A 22,827-nucleotide genomic window follows, 5' to 3' on the forward strand; every position below is an offset into this window, starting at 1 on the left:
GAAGAAGAACAAGGAGTAGAAGAAGAAGTAGGAGAAGAAGAAGGAGTAGGAGGAGAAGAAGAACAAGAAGAAGGAGTTGGAGGAGAAGAATTAGGAGAAGAAGAAGAGATAGAAGGAGCAGCTGAAGAATAAGTAGTAGAAAAAAATGAAGTAGAAGAAGAAAAAGTGCAAGAAAGACGAGTAGGAGATGAAGTAGACAAAGAGAGATGTAGAAGAAAACACAGTAGTAGAAGAAGAAAAGGTAGTAGAAAAAAGTAGAAGTAAAAGAAGAGAAAGAAGAAAAAGTAGAGGAGGAAGGAGAAGAAGTAGAGAAAGAAGTACCAGAAGAAGTAGAAGCGGTAGAAGTCAGATCTTTTCTTCTAGTTAGCATTAGCTTGTATCGAACCATCATGACTCAAATGCTAAAAAAATTTAAATGTTAAAAAATAAAAGATAAAAAAAAAAGAAACACAAACACCACGACTGTTTTTAGTACTTGATCTTGAAAATGACCTTGTAGGGTTTTCAAACATTCCTTTGACGTTTCATCGCTGTGCTGACGTCCGGTCACGTTTCTGACGAAGACGGACGGACGTCCTCCAAACATGTCAAAGACACGTTTTTTTTTTTTTAAAAAACAGACTTACCGGAAGAGACACACAAACTAAAGCAGGGGTGTCAAACATCAGGCCTGTGGGCCAAAACCGGCCTGCGTGAGGCTCCAATCTGGTCCACCAAACAATCAAAACAACTTCTGAAGAGAAGCTTCTGAAGAAAGGCTGCCATGAAGGCTAGCTACCTGACTGCTAGCAAACTAGCGTTAGCCGCAAAGCCATGGGTTTGTAAAAACAGGCCTAACTTTAGAAATTCTTTGATATTTCACTGTATTTTGCACAGAAAGTTTCATTATAATTCTCCTCATGTTGAGACTGTAGTTATTTTCTGTAGTATTTGTTTACTTTCATGAAAATATAGTTTTTTTTTCATTCCAGATACTGTGCACCACAAAAAAAACTACTTTTTTTTTTTTTTTAATCAGAAAACTTTAAAAGGTATAATTAAAGATTATTATGGCACTATCTTACCGGTCTGAACTAAAATTAAAAAAATAAAAATTAAAACCATTGAGCTTGCTATGCTTCTCTTCTCTAGAACATTAAAAATAACGCTGCTCTTTTCACGGCTAACCGGTTCGACTGCGTAACACTGCAGAGCTGCTGAATCAACTGTTAGCGTTAGCATTTCCAGCTTTGTTACGATTTCACAGCACTCCAGTTGAACGGACTCAGTCCTAACAGCAACATGAAAGATGTTTCACTGCGTTAGCGCCACCCTGTGTCCATCGCAGGAACCATCAGCATTAGCAGCCTCAGATAGCAGCTAGCTTATCTTCATGTTGGGAGTTTATCTCTAATCTTCTGTTGCTGCTTCTTCTCCTTGTCTTAAATCTTTTTATCTCCAGTTTACATTCAGATTATGGAGCATCTTCCTCCCACGAAGTTTGAGCTGAATTTAATGACTGAATCTGTCACAGGACTGATCCACACAGCGCTGACAGTTTACTGAATGCTAATGCTAACGCTAGCGAACCAGCAAACTGTTTTCAGTTGCAGCAGCCAGTGACAGAACAGTGGAACACTGAAAAAAACCCGTGAAAGGAACCAGATGAAGAACGATGAAACAAGCCACCCTCTCTTCCGCGCCGCCTTGTAGGAAGCAGCTTCTCGTCCTCCCGCCACGAAACAAAGACGACGTTAAATCTGTAGAGCTGCCGTCCAGCCTGTACAACTGCAGGGTTAAATACAGTGAGTGGATGCAGGAGGGAAAGTCAGATCCTTCAGAACCGAAGTGAGTAGAAAGTGCTGCCGGGCCTCCGTCCGTCAGTCCCACGCCGGATCCCGTCCCGGCTGCTTTCTCCTCGCCGTCCCCCAGGTCCCTATCCCCGGTTCCCCCGGTCCGGGAGGAGAGCGGAGGTCTGGGTCGCTGCGTCTCGCGGCAGAAGGGGGCTGGACATCATCATTGGTATTTACATGGCCTCCTCCTGGGCGGAGCAGAGGAGGGCGGGGCCGGGGGCGGGGCCGGGGCGGGTGGAGAGTTCTGCTGGGTACAAATGTCTGTTGGGGGGACGTTTCATATCGACACCTCGTATTCGCGGGAGTCCTGCTGAGAGGGGAGGACATGGCGTTAGCAGAGGTCGGGTCTCTCGTGTTCCAGGCGTCTGGCAGCACAGAACCAGAACAGCAGAACCACAAGTCCCAGCCTTCCGACCAAAAGGGGGCGGAGCCTGTGGGACATTCAGCGAATGATAACTCAAAATAATCTCAGAATTCGAAATAAAAGTCCTGAGGCTTTGAGTAGAATCTCAAGTGAAAACGGAAAACTTCAGTAGCATTTTGGGTGTCCGTTTCCATGACAACGGTGCTCAAAATGTAACTTTTTGAAAACGCTGCAACTCTGTCTCCATGGAAACGGGGGAAAACAGAAACTTTTAGAAAGAGAGACTGTTCGTTGCACACCCCGCTAGCCAGTTCGCCGGGGGCTATGCTAGCAGCTACCTTTCGCCGGGTTCAGTTCCCGTCTGTTTTCCTCTGTTCTGATTGGCTGTGGCAGGAATGACTCAGTGAACCGGTTCACGGGTCAGCAGAGCCACTCACGGGTTTTCAACCATTTGAACGGGGTTGAAGAATTTTCAACTCCCCAAAACTACAATCTGAATCTGGAACATTAAGTCTTGGGACTTCTGGAACGTTTACCCTCACAATAGCAAAGAAACAGTTTGGAACTGAAGGGGGCGGGGCTTGTGGGACTTTTAACCAATCAAAGTTCCGCCTCAACTCTAACTTCCAGCCACTGTGGGCCTGAAGCATCCTGTGGAGGCTGCGTCAGAAGAACTAAGCCATGAGGCCACCTGGACCTCGCTGCCAGACACGAGAGACGGCGGGACGGAGACACTCACCCCTCCCGTCTCGTACAGCGGGTTGTCGAACTCCGTCTCCACGGTGATCTGTCGGTACGGGTGCGGGTAGATCAGAGGCAGCCTCAGGTTGGAGTGATATCTGCACCTGAACACAGCACCAGGACGAAAGACGGGACGATTCCATGACACCAGCCGTAACCCCGGAAAAGGTCAAAGGTCGAGGGGCGGGGGGCCCCGGCTCTCACCGCGTGACGTAGACGTAGGCCCCGCCCAGCAGCACGGACAGCAGCAGCACCAGCAGGAAGATGGCCAGCGCCACGTTCCCCCCGTCCAGAGGGGAGCCGGCCGTCGCCTCTGCAACTGAGCCACACACACACCGTCAGCGGCGGCGGGCGCGGCGGCGAGCAAACACGCGCGTCACATGGACAAACACAGCTGGGGGGGCGAACACACACGGCGGGATGAACCTGGCAGGCAGGTGAACGGGTGGAGGCGGCTTTTCTCTCTGGGCGATGGAGTTTGTTTGAATTTGGTGAGTTGACAACAGTGCGGTGTTTCAGGGCGCGCACACACGCACACGCACACGCACACGCACACACACACACACACACACACACACACACACACACACACACACACACACACACACACACACACACACACACAGACTCACCTTCCAAAGCATGGTTGCCAAAGCATTCGTGGTTGGCTGCAAGACATCATTCTGTCAGTCAGTGCATTAAACCCCCTCCGCCCCCCCCCCCCCCCCCCCCCCCCCCACCCCCCCCCCCCCCCCCACCCCAAGAACCAGGAATGCCAAAGCATTCGTGGTTGGCTGCAAGACATCATTCTGTCAGTCAGTGCATTAAACCCCCCCCCCCCCCCCCCCCCCCCTCACCACCACCACCCCCCATCTCTGTTCCAAACAATCCACTGTTTGTTTGTTAATCCCCCAAAACCAGCGTGACTTCAGTCCACCTGTCAGGAACCTTTGTTACCAAAAAAAAAAAAAACAAAAAAAAAAAACACACAACCCAGATGTTCTGGTGTGATTTGACGGCTGGTTTGAATAAATCATTAAAAGTCTGGAGATTCAGATCAGTTGGTTTATGATTCTGATCTAAAGCAGGGTTCCTGCAGTGTGACGTTCGCTGGGCCCGCTCCAGCTCCGAGAATAATCTGTATTCTGAAATAATTCAGTCTCCGGACAAGTGAAATGTGTGAGAGGAAGCAGCCGGTTTCTGCTCAGTAATGCATCATTTAACTGTCTTGAGAGGAAAAAGAACAAGAAATTGTTAAAGTTACAAACAGTTTTCATGGTCTTTGGTGGATTACGTTGGTTTGTTTTGTTGTTAGTTCCTCCTTTTGGATCAAGTCCGATGATCTTAAACATAAGGCATAAACTGATCTTCCTGTGGACGTCCAGGACGTTGCTAAAGGTTTGTCTCTCTGATATTAAATGAAATCCAACAGTAGCCGCTGTGAGGAGGTTTAGCAAACTGTCACTGGCCTCCATGCAGAATCAGAGGTCAGAGGTCGCTCAGGAAAACATGCAGCAGAGGTCACAGGAACAAGGGAACATTTCAGTGCAGGTGTAAACAGCTCTGTGCAAAGGTTCTGGAACCAGCTGGGAGCGGAATTAACAAGCTCACGTCACTCAGCTTCAGAGTTTGAATCTTTTTACAAACGTTCATATTGTTTTCAAAGGTTTCATATCTGGAACCTTCGCACAAAGCTGCAGTTTGAGCAGCAGAGAGGAGCAGAGGAAGTCTCACCCCGGCACAGAGGAAGTGGGCCGCTCCAGAACGAAGGGTTACCCAGGATGCACTTGATGGCCACCTCTCCGATGAGCTCGTAGCCTTGGTAGCAGACGAAGGTGAGCGACTCGCCCGGCAGGTACAGCCTCTTGGACAGGATCTGGTAGCCGTTCTCGGGCAGGCCGGGGTTCTCGCAGGAAACCGAGTCCTCGGCTGCGGGGAGGGAGGAAGAACCCGGTTCTGGCTTCAATCATGAAAACCATTTTTATTTGCAAAGCCAAGACCCTGCTAGACCCTGGTTCTGACGGTGGTCGGGGAGGTTGGTGACGGCTAGCTGCTGCTGGAGGACCCGAGGCGGGAGCGATTAGCTTCCTGGTTCTGGGGTTTTTCTGGTTTGCCTGGTAGAGAAAAGCTACTGGACCCTGGCAGTACGCCTTGGCTCCTGGTTCTAGATCCTGGTGCGACCAGACGTCAGACCTTGGTACAGTTTGAGGACCGACGGCCCTGAAGGCTGGTAAATCTGGAGGTTGTTTTTCAGTTTTTGTTTTTTTGTGAGGCTCTTGTATTTTTTATTTCTTCTTCTTCTGGCTCGTTCCTGCGTCGGAGCCGGACTGACAGATTTGACGAGCGGCGGCGGAGGTGACATGACTCATGGATAATCTCCGCCCCCTCCTCCAGGTGGCTGAGGGCTGATTGGAACGGTGCATTAGCATGCATTTGCATATCAAACACTTCACACAAACATTAATGACCCTGAAAACACACACACACACACACACAAACACACACACACACGCACGCATGCATCGTCAGTCATGAGATGAAATGCGGGAAACGAAGCGCCGTCTCTGGCATGCGGAGACGCTGTGATCTCTGTCTGCCGAAGAAAAGAGTGAAAACCAGCCGGGCCTTTTTTCTCTTTTACATTTTAGAACCAGAAATCACACAAACCCACTCATGTTAGATCTCCCAGCAGCAGGAAAAGGAGCCTTTCATCTCCATTTAACTGCCGCGTGCGGCTGTCTGTCCCGGCGAGCGGCTTCTGAAACCGCCGAGCGGCGGATTACCGGCGAAGCTCGGCGCCGCTCCTTCAAACCGACCGTCTGGCGGCGAATCAGAGTTACTCACAGGCGCAGTGGGGCAGGCGGGACGTCCACACCGGCGTCCCCGGCTCGCGGCCGTAGCAGGTGATGGTGGCGCCGCCCTGCAGCACGAAGCCGGGGTTGCAGCTGTACTGGATGGTGGTGCCCACCAGCAGTTTGGGGTCGGACAGCGAGCGGGTGGCGTGCTCCACGTGGCCGGGGTCCGAGCAGTACATGACTGAGGAGACAGGGAGCGGCTCAGAAACCCAGAAAAGGTAGAATCTGGGTGAAAGTGCAGCTCTTAGCGCCATCATGAGGCAACAAAAAGGAAAAAAATATTATTCAGGGTGAAGCCTCTTGAAAGATGACATGTTTTTTTAGTGCTAGTAACAGAGTCCAGAATGATACATGAGCACAAGGCATAGAGCAGATTTAACTACGTACATGCTAAAGAGTTCCAGGGCTCACACACTAGTAATGCTACATGCTACATGCTAAAAAGTTTTAAAGTTCACATAAAAGTGATGCTACATGCTAAAGAGTTCCAGGGCTCACACACCAGCAATGCTACATGCTACATGCTAAAAAGTTTCAGGGCTGACGCACCAGTAATGCTACATGCTAAAGTGTTTCGGGTTTCCACACTAGCAATGCTATATGCTGAAGAGTTTCAGGGCTCACACACTACTGAAGCTACATGCTACATACTAAAGAGTTTCAAGGCTCACACACCAGTGATGCTACATGCTAAAGAGTTTCAAGGGTCACACACCAGTGATGCTACATGCTACATTCTAATAGTGCTATCATGCGATCAAAAAAATTAATCTAATTAATTACAGGATTTGTAATTAATTAATCTAATTAATCACATTTTAATCTCATATCGGCTTTTGGTCCCCAAATGAAGAATTCAAATTCAGAGACGTTACAGAATTGTAGTGCATGACTCATCAAATGAGTATACTGAGAAGGGAAGATTTGAAATCCACATTTTTGTTAATGACGAATGAAAGCTCAGTCAGGACGTCTTGTCCAAAATAAATTCTAAGCCCAATCAGGCAACTTAAATAACACCTTTTCAGTGTGTTTCATTAAATAAATTCAAAAGAAGAAAAGGTTTAAGTACATCCCAGCAAACCAATTCAGCCTGGTGCACTATTCAAGAATGCAGTTCAAAGATTGATTAAAAAAATTCTGAAATAAAATAAGGCTGAGTCTCAAATAGCCACTGAAGCAAACTAAATTCAAAATGCTAAAGCTAACGTAATACAGCAATTTAAAATGAATACTACAAATAATATTGCTCTAAACATAACATGCCTCTAAATAAGACAACAGTTCCATTCACATTGAACTGTCAAGTGTGCTATAATTAATCTTAGATTAATTTTTTTAGTGCACTAATTTGCGGTGTAATAATTAATCTAATTAATGCACTAAAGTGACAGCCCTACATTCTAAAATGTTTAAAGTCTTACGCACCAGCCATGCTACACGCTAAAGAGTTTCAGGTCTAACACACTAGACATGCTACATGCTAGCGGTCTACAGTCCCCAGTCCACACAGGGCAGTGTGTAGGAAGACGCTACACCCTTCCCTATATGTGTAGACTGTAATGCTGTTGGAGGTTAGCGTAGCATTAGCGCAGAGCCTGTGTAAAGGTGGTCCACGTCAGCGCGTAGCTTCGCTGAACGTTTGCCGACGCGACATGTTTGTGTAGCTTTCTTGAATCATTTCTTTGAAACGTTCCGTCCTGACTGAGTGTGAACTGACTCTTTTCGCAGAAGGGCGGCTGTGAGCTCCAGGACAGGTCCAGCTGGCAGGTGAGCGTCTCCCGTCCCACCAGGTCGTACCCGGGGTCGCACTGGTAGGTGATGCGGGCCCCCCGGACCAGCGCCACGTGGGACGTGGTCTTCCAGCCGTTCTGGATCTCGGGCAGGTCCGGACAGGAGTCGTTCCGGGACACCTCTGAGACGACAGAAACATGAAAATGAGCGTGATTAATGGCTCCATTAGGACAGAACCGGTGCTCGCCGTCCAGGTTCAACTACAGAGAAGCGCTTCCTGGAGCCGAGAGGTCGAGAGGCAATCGAGATAAACAAGGCGCCGGCTGACGTGGACATGACAGCAGCACGGCTCCGGCGCAAGACTGATGGGCTTATTGAGCAATCACTTGACCGTGAGACAGAATGATGGATTTCATCTGAGTGGGACGCTCTTCAAATATCACCTCTGCTGCGTATCCACCTCCACGAGGACGAGACGCCGCTTCCTGCTTCGAAAACCACTCGGTTTCAATTCAGACCGCCGCCCAAAACGGCCCGAGATGAAAAGATTAGGGGCTGCCAGTCTTCTGCCAGAGCCGGAGAAGGGCTTTGTTTGTGGTGGTGTTATGCAGCTGTCAGATGTGAAACGCTGAGAGAATAAAGGAATATCCTTCACAGAATGAGCCTTTGTTTGGCTTTAATATTCTACAATGGACACACGTCATAAAGACAATGTTGCAAACGTGCTGAATTTCCGAGGACAATGGACGAGTTGCTTCTTACTTTGCTGCTTCAGTTTGTGAAGGAGAACATTTTCAGAGGCTACAATCTCACTCAAACCTGATTTGGGTTGTAAATAAGTACAAAGTCCGGAGAGATTTTCTAGAGACATGAGGAGGAGAAAGGAGTGCTACCAGTCCAGAGGCGTTGGGCGCCCCCTGCAGTTCACAACTTTAGAAAACTGCAACTAAAACTGGACATTTATCACAGATTGACGCCACCGTTGGCGTTTCTTCAGCGAGTTACTCCACATGGTCCTGGACGAAAACCTTTTTAAATACTTTCCGTTCCTGTTGAGAGACGTTCTTCGTTTCCTGTGAACCTCTAACGAGGCGGCGTGCGATGGCACACCAGACCAGCGTTTCATGTGTCGCGCGGCGAGAAGCGCAGCAGATTAACACGGTGATTAAAGTCGAGACGAGCAGAGAGACAGCGGGGGTCTTTCAGCACCCGCTCCATCAATCCAGGAGTCCTCTGATCTCAGACTTTACAGCGTTCAAAACTGTTCGCCTCAGATATTCTGCTCGCTTTCACAAATCGATGAGACTTGAGAATTTCGGAGGTACCAAGTCAAAATGATGAAAGGCCGGAGAGGAGAGACGCTCACGTGAAGCATCGATCCGCAGTTAACGAGACAAAAAGTCCAAAGCTGAGCTGCTTCTAGAGAAACTTCAATGTTTTCCTGGTGTGATTTCAGTGGAGGAAACTCTATTAAAGATTTAAGTAATGCCCCTTCTGTGCTTCAGGGGGCAGCAGTGAGCCACTTCGCTGTCTGAGCGACTTTTTTTTCTTCTATTAGAATTAAATAAAATGGTTTAAGTTTCTGTTACCTATTGACTTTTTAACGAAGGATGAAGTGAAGACAGACGTGACTCACTGCACCATCTAGTGGTGGAACGCGATATTGCAACAGTCAAAGCGTCTATCCTCCTCTATGTGTTATGTTGGCTAATTTCATACAAAAGTGGACAAATTATTATTATAAATGACTTTTATTGGAATATTTCAGAGAACATAGCATCCAAATAAAGGCCGCAGGTCTTGTGTTGTGTTGCAGCCTTGGTTTGATTCTGACCTAGTAAAGTTTGCATGTTCTCCCGGTGTTGTATGGCTTTTCTCAGGTGACTTTGATCTAAAAAGGAGAGTTTCCTTTTTTATTTGTTGTTCTAAACTGTGCATATGTGAAGCTGAGTGTGTGTTATGTGTGTTTTATGTATAAAAAAATCAAATTTATTTAAAATGTTTACTATTTTCAGGACTTTTTCAACTTTTTCACACCTTTTAACCTTATTCTGAGCCTTATTTTTGATTTTTAAACCTCAGCCATCATTTTCTCTTTACAACCTTTGTGCTTTCACTTTAAACCTGAAGGGTGAATCGTGCCCCCCCCCCCAAAAAGAAACAAAACACATTTCTACTTGCATGTGCAGCACTTTGACTTACAGTCAGAGTTTTTCTCATTAAACTAACAGTAAAGCAGAGACTTTCAACAACTTTCTCCTAAATGATCTTTTGATTCAGTTTGGTGAGATCTACTTGTTTTTTTAAGTGTTTTCTAAATAACCATCCTTTTAAAAAAGTGTCTGTTTTCACTTCACTTGCCTCAGTGGAAATGCTCTATAAATAAAGATTATGATGATGAGACGTATCGTACATATTCCAGCCTCATCTTTTCACTTTACTGCACCGAGGAACTTTATGACAGTCGCATCAAATCGGCCTTTGTTATGTATTTTTTTTTTCTTTATGGCTTTCCTCTTCCCATTCATGCATTTATTGGAGTCGTTCGGTGGATTGTGGCGTCTCCGGTGAATAATAGAAGAGAGAGAGACAGAAAAAAACCTCCAGCTGGCGCTGAATAGAAAATAGTGGACGTTAATAAAATTAATGCCGTTTAAAGAGGAGAATGTAAAAATAAAAGGAGATATGTACATTTGTGGGCTTCTTCGGAGGGTTGTGTGAGTCCACACACACACACACACACACACGTGTGTGTGTGTGATGATTGATCGGACAGCATGCAGCATTGCATTACATTGTACTGTGTAATAGGCCCACTGGGATTTGTAAGCTGAACTTCCCGGATCAATTATTCATTCTCTATTGACTCGCTTCTCCTCCTCCGAGCAGCACCAGCGTGTGCGTGGCGGTAATTTATTCCCGCAACACACACACACACACACACACACACACACACACACTCGGAATCAGAGGCAGTACAGCCTCGTATGCCTGCTGCGTCGACTTGATTTCCCCCCGAGGGAACGGCGCGGCGGCGGCAGGGTGACGGGTAAATTGGACGGCGTACGCGTCTCATCCAAATTGGTGTCAGGTGCTGGAGAGGCGGCGCAGATTAGAAAAAAAAAACTAAACAAATGAATAAATAAAACAGGAGCTTATTTGGCTGCTGGTGAAAATGCAGTTTGTAGGAGTTCTCCTCCGAGTTGCCTTTGCCGAGTTGGTTTATTCTCAATTAAGTAATTCAGAATTATATTCCAGAGCTTGGTGTTTACGGGGAAAAATGAAGGAGTAACTCCTCTCTCACGCCGGGGTCTGTGAAGCACTCTGATTGGACAGGAGGCGGCCGTGACGCACTCACGTCTCCCGGAAGTAAACAGCGTTTTTCTCGTCTTTCTTTCTCGATTAACTTTGACGCTACAGTTTTGAAAATGTCCGCGTTGTTAAGCGCCCGTCGATCCGCTGGTTTCATTACATCCAATTCCTCTAAAACTGCCGTTAAAAAAATCGTCTCCATACGATTCGAAGCGCGGACCGCTGGCCGCCATCTTGGAAAATTGCATCATCACAACGGAGCATGTGCAGAGCGACCAGGATGAAGTCGTGCCTAATTAGCATATAAGTCCGCTTCCAAAGCCGAACAAACCCGCCGGTCTATTCGGATTTAAACTTAATTCTGAATAAAGTTTTCAGGCGTTTCATGGTCATTTTAGAGCAGAAGGCTCTGATTCATGGAGGAATAAAAAGTCTCATGTAAACACACGAATTGTCATTCTAGAGTGGAATTCTATGTAAATCTTCTATTCTGCCTTAACTTTATTCCAGTCCTTCTGCTCATGCTGGTTCCCTCATGAAGACACAATATTCCAAGATGGTGGCTCGGAGCATCTGACTTATCCAGAGGAAATTTATTTAACGGAGCCTTAGAAGAAAAGGATGTCACGAAAAGAGCTGAAGGATGGACATAAAACAATGTGAACCTTTTTAAAGCTGTAGCTTCAAATCACCGGCACCGGGGTTTATTTACTTCCAGTGGACGGCAGTATGTCACATCCGTCCCCGTCCAATCAGAACGCTTTCCGACCCCAGCATTAAGGGAGTTTGGACGTTTTATGCGAAACAACGCCCCCTGCAGGCCTTGGGCGTCACTGCAGCTTAGTGAAACACTCGTGCTGTGGAGGACTCCTTCCTCATTCTTTAAGTAGCGCTCGTGTAAAATTTAAAGGGATACTTCAACATTTTGGCAAATTGGCCCATTTAGCGCAATTCCTCAGTCATTTCGAACAGCATACTTACTGTTTTTGTGAGGGCGAGCTGTTGTTTATTCAGAGGTGAGTCGGGGAAGGTTTTCGGGACGGACACAATGGAAGTGGATGGTATTTTTGTTCCCCCTCGTCAAACTCATCAAATATAAAATCCAACAACCCCAAAACACTTTGGTGGACACGTTATAATCCGCACATTCACTACGCTGTGGAACACCAACAAATAATATTGTAGCATTACGACACTGAAGCAAATACTGGGAAATACTTTTTCTTTTGAAATCACTACGCCCAGACGCCATGTTTAGTAAGTAGTTCCGTCTAAGCAATCTTTGCAAAAACAACTCAGTCTCATAATTTTGCATTAATATTCCACAGCGTAGTGAATGTGCGGATTATAACGTGTCCACCGAAGTGTTTTGGGGTTGCTGGATTGTGTATTTGATGAGTTTGACGAGAGGAAGCAAAAATACCATCCACTTCCATTGTGTCCGTCTCGAAAACCTCCTCGACTCACCTCTGAATAAACAATAGCTCGGCCTCACAAAAAAAGTAAGTATGCTGTTCGAAATGACTAAGGAATTGCGCTAAATGGGCCAATTTGCCAAAATGTTGAAGTATCCCTTTAAATTTCATTTGCCTGGTGGGGTCTGTGCTGGAGTTGTGGCAGTGCTAGAAGCCGGTCTTTTCTTACTTTCTGGTAGATCCATCCTCATACTGCTCAGTTGTTGCTCACTGAGCATCTGGCGGAGTAATGGCGGACAAAATGAAACTTAAAGATATCAGGCCAGTGGGAGCGCGCATTACGTCACATCATCTCAAATTCTCCCCAAGAAAATTCTGGTGCCGGATCGGCACTGCAACTTTCAAGTGACAATTTAGCGCTGTTAATGGTACTTGCAATGAATGTCAGGGCACATTGTACACATCATTGAATACTTGTAACATATTTATGGTGGAAAATAAGTATTTTTAAAGTTGAAAAACTCCTTAATGCACCTTTAAAGCAGATTTAAATCTTCCTTTTTCCCATGGAAACACGAAGTTACTTGGGAATAATTTAATTTGGAATAAACTAATTCAAATCGCCATGTAGCCGTGGCAGGTCTCCACCTTTTAGTACAACTATCCAGAATTCAAACTACAACAAACAGACGTGCCTCATGAGAAAAACTGCCCCTCATTAAAATAATAAAATAACTGCCCCTGTTGACATAAATGTCAGTAGTCAGAACCACTGACCCTTGTTCATCAAACTACCCCTTGGTGGTCCCACTTCGGTTCCACTCTGCAGCCGGTGTTAAACTGGGCTTAACTGCCTCTGGCAAGGACAACTGCCCACTGCTGGTCTCTAGTGAGAACAACTGCCCCGGTCAGAACCACTGCTCCTTGTTCAAGCCCCAGTCTAGGACAACAGTTAGTCCTCCGACCAGAACTAACCGATCCCTGAGAGGCAGCCGTTCTCAGCTGGGGCAGATTTTCCAACAGGACGCTGTTGGTGTGACATGGGGCAGTTCTCCTACTGGGGGCAGTAGTTCCAACAGAGACAGTCATCCTGACAGGGTTCAGCTGCTTTGACGTGGAGCAGGTACTCAACAGGCGACGGCTCTGGCTGTTCTCTCAAAAGACATTCCTGAAGGGGCAATAGCTCAAACAGGGGGGCAGTTCTTCCAGTAAGGTTTCCGAGGCTGCCTTGCTAAGAGGTGCAGACCCTTCCAGCACGCCGTCCTCCTCACCCATGTAATTGATGATGAAGCCCTCGCCCTTGCCGAAGACGAGGCCGGCGGGGTCGGAGTGGAAGGCGACGGTCAGGTCGGGGGTGGTGGAGGACAGCTTGAAGGGGCTGCTGCCCCCGGCGTAGCGGCCCAGGATGCGAGTGGTCACCTCGTCGCCGTCGGTGATGGTCAGCATGTCGCTGTCGCTGATGTTCAGCCTGAAACACACAGCGGGGGGAAGAGTAGAAGCGGCGGCGAGTCGAACTCACAGGCTAAAGCAAAGACGTCTGAGACGTTTCACAAAATGATCCCAGCTGGGGAAACGGTCCGGATGGAGGAAGCATTGAGGACTGAGTGGATCAGGTCACACACAAAAAAAAAAAAAACACAGGAGTTTATGCTAACTACCACCAAACAAGTTCAATACCTTTGAAAGGTCTGTTTTGGCGAGAGGCATCTCCTCAGCTGGCACCCCGTGACTTTTATTTGTAGACTTCACAAAATAGGCTGTCTTCAAATTCTGACCATTTTTGCTGCAATGCTCCAAGGAATGTTCACTCATCCATAAACGCTTTCTAAATATCCTACTCAAATATGCTGATGATCCCTTCATAGCAGGACTAGAAAGAAAACAGTCCAGCTCTGAGCCTGGTTCCGAAGGTTTCCTCCTTTTCCCTTTCCACAGTCGCTCATGTGGATCTGTTGGGTTTTCTCTCTCAAAGTGTCAAGAAATTACGATGTTATAATTGGTGCTATACATATAAAAGCTGGATTGAATTAAAAATGTTCATCATTTCACACTCTGGGAATAACCTGGAATTTAACACCACAAAGACCATGAAGATCCACCTTCGGGACTCTGGATTCTCATCCTGAGTGGGCCGATCAGTAAACTAGTCCCAAAATAACTTTGAAATTTAAACCTTTCTTTGTTGTGGTGCAGAGTATGAACAATGAAATTGTTTATTTTTTTTGCAAAACCAAATGATTGCTACACAAAATTACTACAATCTCCACATAATTCAATTTTAATGGAATATTCTGGTGAAGATAGAGAAATGTCCGGGGGGAAAAAAGTTCCTATAGCTGTTGTATTTTAGATGTTTTTTTTTCTAAACTGCCCCTGACAGCGTGGCTCTGAGGCTAATCATAGCTAGCTAGCTTTCATGGCAGCATCACACAGATCTGTGTTGTGCTGTTTTTGCTAAAATTTGTGAGAAAAAAAAAAACTACAAAGAAAAAAGGAAAATTGATTTTTTTAATTTAAATAACTTCTTTTTAATTTTCTTGACAGTTTGGCGGGACGGACTGGAGCCTCTTGTGGGCCAGTTTTGGCCCACAGGCCTCATGTTTGACACTCCTGCTCTTGAGTTTAGAATATTTAAACCACACACTGAGGTCGAGAGGCTGGAGAGCAATAATCCTCTGACGGCTGCATAACGTCATCATCAAAACATGCAATAAATAAATGAATAGGGATGGGACGAGATCTCGTGTCACGAGATCTCGCGAGATCGCAATGCCGCGAGATCTCGCGAGATCGAATGCCGCGAGATTAAGTACGTTTATATAAAGGCAAAAACTCTTTATTAACTGGAATATTGACAGAATAATACATTACATGGTGCACAGCCATATAAACACGTGCAAAACCCTGAATGTGCTCATATTCCATAGTTGTAAAAACCCGGTCGAAAAAGGACATGAAATACTGTTCTGCGCATTGTTATCGAGGAATCTTGTTTTGTAGTACACAACTACTTGTGACACAGTTAATTGATACGGACGTTAAGAAAATGTGCAGGAAAACGATCGTTGAAGTTTCTTCCTTTTATTGAAAAAAAGCGTGGGCATCGGCATCAATTGCACATGTTTTACCACGTCTTGCCGGCTCCCGCTCCTTTTCTCACAACATGCAGAGAGAGCTTGCAGCGGCTGCGGGCGCCCTTCTGTGCCTCTGTGGTGTCTGTGTAAATAAGGTTGAACATGCAAACAGCGCACCTAGTGGCATGAAGGTCAAATGGCAGTCATGGGACGTCGTCTGTGCGCCGCGGTTTGAATGGGAATAGGCGAACGAGGCGGCCGCCTAGGGCGCAGTGTACAGGGGGGTGAGGGGTGTGTGTGTGTGTGTGTGTGTGTGTGTGGGGGGGGGGGGGGGGCGCCGTGGCCAGACAAGGGGCACTCCGACCCGACACTCCGTGCTCCGACGCTGCATGTGAGTACCGCGCTGCCCCCCCCCCCCCCCCCCCCCCCGTCTCGTGTCATCTCGATCTCGTGGACTCAGTCTCGCAAGACATCTCGTCCTGACAAATTTGTGTCTCGTCCCACCCCTATAAATGAATGATTAAGTATTGAAAGTGCGGAAAGATGATTTCTTTTAGCTTAATCAGTCTTCAGTGACATGCATACTGAGAGAGCTGATAGAAGATGTTAGTTTTCCCAAAAACGTCTCTTTTGGTCATAAAGGCTGCAGAGCCCCGTTCTAGCTTTAGCGTTAGCATCTAACTGTTCAAACAGGTTGAACTGAAACTGAAATGCCTGTAAAATCAACTGAAATATTTTCATTTCTCACCAATAACGCATAAAATCAATAAATAAACTTTCCCCGAGCCTTTTTTCTTCATTAGCTGCTGCGCTTCTGTTCGCTGGAGATGGAAACGTGATTGATCTCTCTCCTCTGCAAACAGAAACGTGACACCAGAGACGTCTTACAGATGCTCGGTTCAAATAAATATGGAAATACGGGCTTTAGATTTCCCCCCAGTTCACAGCCGAATTTCAAATGCAAGCGAGCACATCAAGCCGGCGAGGAGCCCGAGTCGAGTCAGGAGCATCGGCAGCCTGCCGAACGCCGTCTCATCAGCATGCTCTCTAATGTTGTCGAGTTTGGAGCTTAATGACTCGGCGCGAGCCGGAATAGAGAGAAGTCAGCGGGAGAGTGTTGACGGGGGGCCGCGGCCCCCTCGCCGCGCCGCCGCGCTCACGACTCCGCGCATGCATTTTTAATGGCGGCGGCTGGTTGTTTGTATCCAGAACCGCGGATCAGAGCGACTCACAGCTGCACGTCCAGCAGAACCCGCTTGTCCTCGCCGACGTGGATCCTCCAGCTGCAGTCCTCGCCCTCGCCGTACCACTCGGGCCAGTTCGGGGACAGGATGACTCCTCCGGGGCCGGTCAGGTCGCCGCCGCACTGAGCTGCAGGGAGACACCGCCAGCATTCCTCAACACTTTGAGCGACAGAGAGCTTCCGCTGTGGCTGGCAACGTTCCAGAGTGTTCCAGAGTGTGATGGAGAACTTTACACGTTGTGGAATCATTCTATTGGTGAATAGATTACAGTTGAACAACATAAACACTAAAGTCCTGAGCTCGTCTCTTCCTGGTTCTACTTTGTACCAAGAGGAAATCTATTTGATGCTTCAGTTTCAAAACTCATGAAAACACCATAATAACTGGTGAATTCCATTCTTGATGCCGTCGGGCTTCTGCTTCTGTCCGCATGTCTCGAACCACAAACGTCGCAGTGCAAAGCATTCTGGGATTGATCTACTGAAATTAATCGGGCCACATCTTGGTTCATATAAACTAAAACTAGAAATTATTACATCGTTCATGTAAACGGGCCAATTTGATCCTCTAATCGGAATGAATTTAACCAAAAAGTGTAAAATAGAGCGACTGACAGCAGCCGGATGACTCAGCAACGCTGTTCAACGAACTGAAGCCTGGCTAACAAGGCTAGCCCGATCACACGTTAACGCAGCTATCCTGTACACATGTTCACTAACACAGTTGCCGGCTAGCCTGCTCACATGCTCACTAACAGGGCTAGCAGCTAGCCCATTCGCAAACGCAGTTAGCCAGTTCACACCTTCGCTAATGTGACTAGCCCGTTCAGACATTCGCTAATGTGGCTAACCTGTTCAGATGTTCGTTAACGTAAGTAGCCCATCCAGATATTCGCTAACATGGCTAGCCCAATCACACATTTGCTAACGCGGGTAGCCCGTCCACTAGCGCAACTTGGACGTTCACATGTTCGCTAATGCTGCTAGCCTGTACACGTTTTCACGAACACAGTTAGCGGCCAGCCTGTTCACATGTTCACTAACACGGCTAGCAGCTAGCCCCTTCGCAAAAGCAGTTAGCCAGTTCACACAATTGCTAAAATGGCTAGCCCGTTCAGACGTTTGCTAACGCAGCTAGCCCATTTGCTAACGCGTTCACATGTTCTCAAGTGAAAACTTAAAACTTTGGTTGTGTTTTGGTGTCTGTTTTCACCACGACGGTGCTCGAAGCCACTGAAAACACAACTTTTCGAAAACGCTAGGTGGAAACCGGAGAAAATGCAAGTCTGTAGAGAAACAATAATTTCTTCTGCACATGCTCAGTAGATGGACACTAAGAACTATTTTCCTCCAGAGTGTCAGGACTCCCAGTCCATAATTCTCCTGGTCCTGGTCCAGAATCTCCTGGACTTGGCAGTTTTAGACTTGACAGTCACTACAATAACAATCCCACTCAGTGATTTGTTCTCTGGGCCCGTGTGTTTGGTTTCTTCATGAAAGAAACCAACACCGCCACCGTGTGGTCTGCCGTGCTTACTACATCATTTTTTGTGTTTCTGCAGCTTCGTGTAAATGGACATGTTTTTCAAAGTGCTGGTGTCTCAATGGAAATCTTTTCTGAAACTTTTCACTCTAAATCTTGATGTTTTACGGTAAAATAAACTTTACTCGATACTTGATAAAATGAGAATGATGCTCAGAGTCTCTGAAAACAGAACTCTTGAAATCAGCTCCGCTCTCTTTACAGTTGAAAACAAACATTTTTCTGCAAAAGTTTGTCAGACTGAATGAATCCACAGTGTTCGAGTGTGTTCACTCTGCATCTGTGGGCCGACCGGCGGTTTACAGTGACATTAAAATTAAAATCATCTCCTCCAGCTGTCTGGTGCTTTCTCCGTCATACTGGGAATCAAACTACAAAACTGTCAATTCAGAATGTAAACCCGCTGATCCTCACGCTGCAGCGTAACGAGCAGTGGAAAAACAACCTCCCTCTCTGCTCTGGATTAGACTAAGAAAAGAAAAAAGGTCATACGAGCATAAATATTGAATACCAGTGGAGCCTTCCATTTTCTCCAACTTCTGGTCTCGGAGGGGCTTCAGTCAGTCCCGGCTGACGATCAGCCGAGGAACGACGGACAAATCAACAGTCCACCATAGTCCATTATTAATAAATCCGGTCCTCTGTTCAGATGCATCAATCCCCGCGTGGCGGAGGAGACGAGCTGTATGAAGATCTGAGGTAGAACCCTCAGCTTCCAGCCTGCCGCCTCAGGAGGAGCTGGAGTGGAGACGCTGCGTCTCGCTGGAAAGACTGCTGACTTCTTAGTTTGCTTATTTTGCCTGCTTTTCAAATAGTTTTGTCGGTAGTTGTGGTTGTTTTGTCTGTTATTTTTGTGCAGTTGTCATTGTTTTATCTGTTTCTGGGGTTGCTTTGTCTATAGTTGTTTTGCCTACTTTTTTGTTTCTTGTGGCTGTTCTGTCTGTTCTGGTGGTTGTTTTGTCTGTTTTGCATCGTTCTGACTGTTCTTGTAGTTGTTTTTTCTGTTCTAGTGGTTGTTTTGTCTGTTGTTTTGTTTGTTCTGTCTGTTCTTGTGGTTGTTTTGTCTGTTCTGGTGATTGTTTTGTCTGTTTTGTGTTGTTATGTCTGCTGTTGTGTTTTTTTGTCTGTTCTAGTGGTTGTTCTGTCTGTTCATGTCTGTTCTGGTGGTTGTTTTTTCTGTTCTAGTGGTTGTTCTGTCTGTTCTTCTGTTTGTTCTCTCTGTTCCTGTGGGTTGTTGTCTGTTCTCTCAGTGTGGTAGATTTATGGGAGTGTTGTGCGGCCGGCGCTACCTTTGCACAGCGGCTCGGTGTCGTTCCAGTACGGGTCTCTGGCGCTGACGCACTCGATGACGGGCGGTCCCTGTTCCAGAGAGTGACCCGGGTCACACGTGAACTGGACCACGGCGCCGACCCCGTACAGAGGGTCCGAGGTGGTGAAGTTCCCGTTCTGGAGGTACGGCTCGTAGCAGTGGCCTCGCTCGAAAGCTGCGGCAGAGCAAAGAAAACTCACAGCGATGAGTAAAGAACCTGCTTTCAGCAGTTACCTAATCAATCCTTCATCTCTATTATCTCGGTGAGACCACTGAGTCACTTCAGAAACAGAACAGATGCTAAAATAGAAAGAAATGGAGCCTCATGTGAAATGAAAATGTGCAAAACACATTCTGTTATTTGTGCTCAGATCCATTATTTGTTCTGCTTTTGTCTGCAGCGCCGCTGGGATCCACCGCTCGGCTTTCATTGTTTGTGGAGGAGAAATGTTCTGAGTGGCTGAGAGCTCTCACACTGAGACAAGAAAAAGACCTCAGCCTTTTTACATCCGACGCAGAAAAGCAACTCAATTAAACCAGCCTTTGTTTTTCTTTTTAGATAGTTTAATACCGGTTCTTTCACTTTTTTGCTCTTTAACATTTCCCTCATGTTGGGATTGAGTTGATCTATTTCTTCATCCTGAATCGTTTTGAGAACATTTCTCAGTACTTTTGCAATTTGAAGTTGCCAAAAACCTGGAAAGCTTTCGCTCCGGTTTTCTTGGACGAGCCGGTCTCCTTCTGGCAGCCACGAGTTGGCAGCAGACAAGGTGAAAATCAGACACTTTAAATGATAATTAGTGGGTTATGTAAGAGCTCAGACTCCGTCCGGAAGCTTCCTACCTTCGTAGCGGATGTTGAACCCCGTGTTGTGGTTGGGCTGGTCGGTGATGAACTGGATCCGGACGGCCGGGCCCTCGCTGATCACCCCCTCGAACGGGATCTGGCCCCCCCGGCCGGAGTCGAACAGCACCACCGAGCCGGCGTCCAGCCCGCTCCACAGCACCAGCCTGCAGACACGCCGGGAATCAGACCGGCACTTAGTGTTCCGCTGAGAGCTCCTCGGAGGACCCCGGCTCTGGATCCCGGCTCTGGACCCTGGCTCTGGACCCCGGCTCTTGATCCTGGTGCTGCCTAACCTCTTTGGAACCCCTTTCTGGGCCAGACTCTGGACCCTGGCTCTGGAGCACCTCTAAGGACCCCCTCTGTGGACCACCTCTAAGGACCCGCTCTAAACCTCCTCTGTGGACCTCTACTCTGGACCTCTGCTCTGGACCCCCTTTTTCACACAGGACCATGTTGGTCTGGATTTCTTTTCTCTCTTAATATTAAAAACCTGCATTTAAAGGCTGCCCTCTGTGTTTCCTGGTGTCGTCTCGTGTCGTCTAATCGTCTCAGTCTCGTCCTGTCTCGTCCTGTCTCTTCTCAGTCTCGTCCTGTCTCGTCCTGTCTCTTCTCAGTCTCGTCCTGTCTCGTCCTGTCTCTTCCCTGTCTCGTCCTGTCTCGTCCTGTCTCTTCTCAGTCTCGTCCTGTCTCGTCCTGTCTCTTCTCAGTCTCGTCCTGTCTCGTCCTGTCTCTTCTCAGTCTCGTCCTGTCTCGTCCTGTCTCTTCTCAGTCTCGTCCTGTCTCGTCCTGTCTCTTCTCAGTCTCGTCCTGTCTCGTCCTGTCTCTTCCCTGTCTCGTCCTGGCTCGTCCTGTCTCGTCCTGTCTCGTCTCTGTCTCGTCCTGGCTCGTCCTGTCTCGTCTTGTCTTTGTGGTCCAGTCTGTCTCCAGTCTCCAGACCAGCAGCCTTACCGGTCAGTGGGCCCCAGGGCCAGCCTCTCCAGGTGGAGGTGCAGCCTCTGGTCTTTGGGCGCCTCCAGGGACCAGGAGCAGGACCGGTCCAGCGTGGCGTTGGGCCCGTGGTGTGGCGACGGCGACAGCACCCTCCCGACGGTGGCGTTCTTCACCGTGCCGCCACACAGAGCTGCGGAGGACAGCATGTTTAAAACCCCGCCAGTGCAGCCTTTCGACTGGAAACGTTGATTTTGAATTTCCGTTTCAGGAAAGTTCCGCATTTACACGACAACGTTTTGAATACAGTGGCGGAAATGCTGCAAAGTAGTTTTCATGTTGGGCCACTCGTGGCGGCGAGTCGGCGGCGAGCGCTCACCCCGGCAGCTGGGCTCCCTGCCGCTCCAGATGGGCAGCGAGGCGTTGAGGCAGGTGAGCAGCGGCTCCCCCTGCAGGTGGTAGCCCATGTGGCAGTGGAAGCGGGCGGTGCCGCCGGGGAGGAGGTCCAGCACCGACACCTCGCCGAAGTGAGGCCTCTTGGGCAGCGAGCAGCTCAGCCTGAAGACTGGAAACGAAGACAGGAGCAAAGTTCGACAAGCGGCCGAGGACGAATGTTTAGAGGGGCCTGTTTCTGATGACAGAAGTCAGATATTTCACTACAATATAAATATAATAAACATCCTAGACATAACCCCCCCCACTCTGCCTCATCATGGCTAAAGCTCATTTAAGTCATCAGAACAGCTGATATTTGCACTGTAACCCTAACTTCTTTATTTGCGCCGTAACTTTTGAATTTGAGTACTGTAACTTTTCTGCTGTGACTTTTAGATTTGTGAGCTGTAACTTTTCTGTTTTTGTTGTAACATTTGCGGTATAACTCTTAAATTTGCGCTGTAGCTCTCTTATTTTGCTGTAACGTGTGTATGTGACTTGCAACATTTGTACTTGCGCTGTAAATTTTGATTTGTATTGTAACTTTTGGAGATGTGCTGTAACTTTTACATTTGTGTTGTAACTTTGGTGTTTTTGTCCTAAGTTTGTATTTTATATTCTTGCATTTTTGTTGTAACTTTTGTATTTGCACTGTAACTTTATGATTCTCACTGTAACTAATATTTTCACTAACTTTTCCATTTGCATTGTAACTTTTGTATTTGGCTAACTTCTGTATTCATGTTGTAACTTTTGCATTGGTGTTGTACCTTTTCCATTTATGTTGTGACTTTTGTATTTTTGTTATAACTTTTGGATTTGTACTCTAACTTTGGTATGTTTGCTATGAGTTTTGTTTTTTTGTTGGAACTTGTATTTGCACTGTAACTTCTGTATTTGCACTGTAACTTTTGAATATTTTTTTAATTTTTGCATTTGGCTAACTTTTGTATTCATGTTGTAACTTTTGTGTTTTTGTTGTTACTTTTACAGTTGTGTTGGAGCTTATACAGTTCTCTCATAACTTTTGCAATCAATATTTTCTTTTGATATACATTGTTACTTTTCTATTTGTGTTGTTAAAATTTGTCAGCCTCTTGATGAAGAGATGAAGCCTGGCCAGGCGCTTCCTGTATTTCTCCGGTTGGTTATTTGCACCACTGGTCTACTAAAAAGGTGAACTTCTCTCCTTCACCA

General features: G+C 46.9%; 1 protein-coding gene across 1 annotated transcript in view; it reads right to left on the minus strand.

The window, feature by feature from the left end:
* Positions 1 to 1,646: 1,646 nt before the first annotated feature.
* Positions 1,647 to 22,827, minus strand: part of sez6l (seizure related 6 homolog (mouse)-like) — a 41,592-nt gene continuing 20,411 nt past the window's right edge. Inside the window, exons 5-17 of the mRNA XM_030084423.1 lie at positions 21,575 to 21,760; positions 21,217 to 21,388; positions 20,266 to 20,432; positions 19,403 to 19,597; positions 16,560 to 16,698; positions 13,525 to 13,721; positions 7,513 to 7,707; positions 5,782 to 5,973; positions 4,672 to 4,866; positions 3,570 to 3,605; positions 3,142 to 3,256; positions 2,936 to 3,041; positions 1,647 to 2,142 (exon numbers count right to left, since the gene is read on the minus strand). Of these exons, the coding sequence (XP_029940283.1) occupies positions 2,110 to 2,142; positions 2,936 to 3,041; positions 3,142 to 3,256; positions 3,570 to 3,605; positions 4,672 to 4,866; positions 5,782 to 5,973; positions 7,513 to 7,707; positions 13,525 to 13,721; positions 16,560 to 16,698; positions 19,403 to 19,597; positions 20,266 to 20,432; positions 21,217 to 21,388; positions 21,575 to 21,760 (1,928 nt within the window). The 3' untranslated portion in view covers positions 1,647 to 2,109. The remainder of the gene's footprint in view (positions 2,143 to 2,935; positions 3,042 to 3,141; positions 3,257 to 3,569; positions 3,606 to 4,671; positions 4,867 to 5,781; positions 5,974 to 7,512; positions 7,708 to 13,524; positions 13,722 to 16,559; positions 16,699 to 19,402; positions 19,598 to 20,265; positions 20,433 to 21,216; positions 21,389 to 21,574; positions 21,761 to 22,827) is intronic.

This window comes from Salarias fasciatus, assembly GCF_902148845.1.
Source record: "Salarias fasciatus chromosome 7 unlocalized genomic scaffold, fSalaFa1.1 super_scaffold_4, whole genome shotgun sequence".
Taxonomy (NCBI): Eukaryota; Metazoa; Chordata; class Actinopteri; order Blenniiformes; family Blenniidae; genus Salarias; species Salarias fasciatus.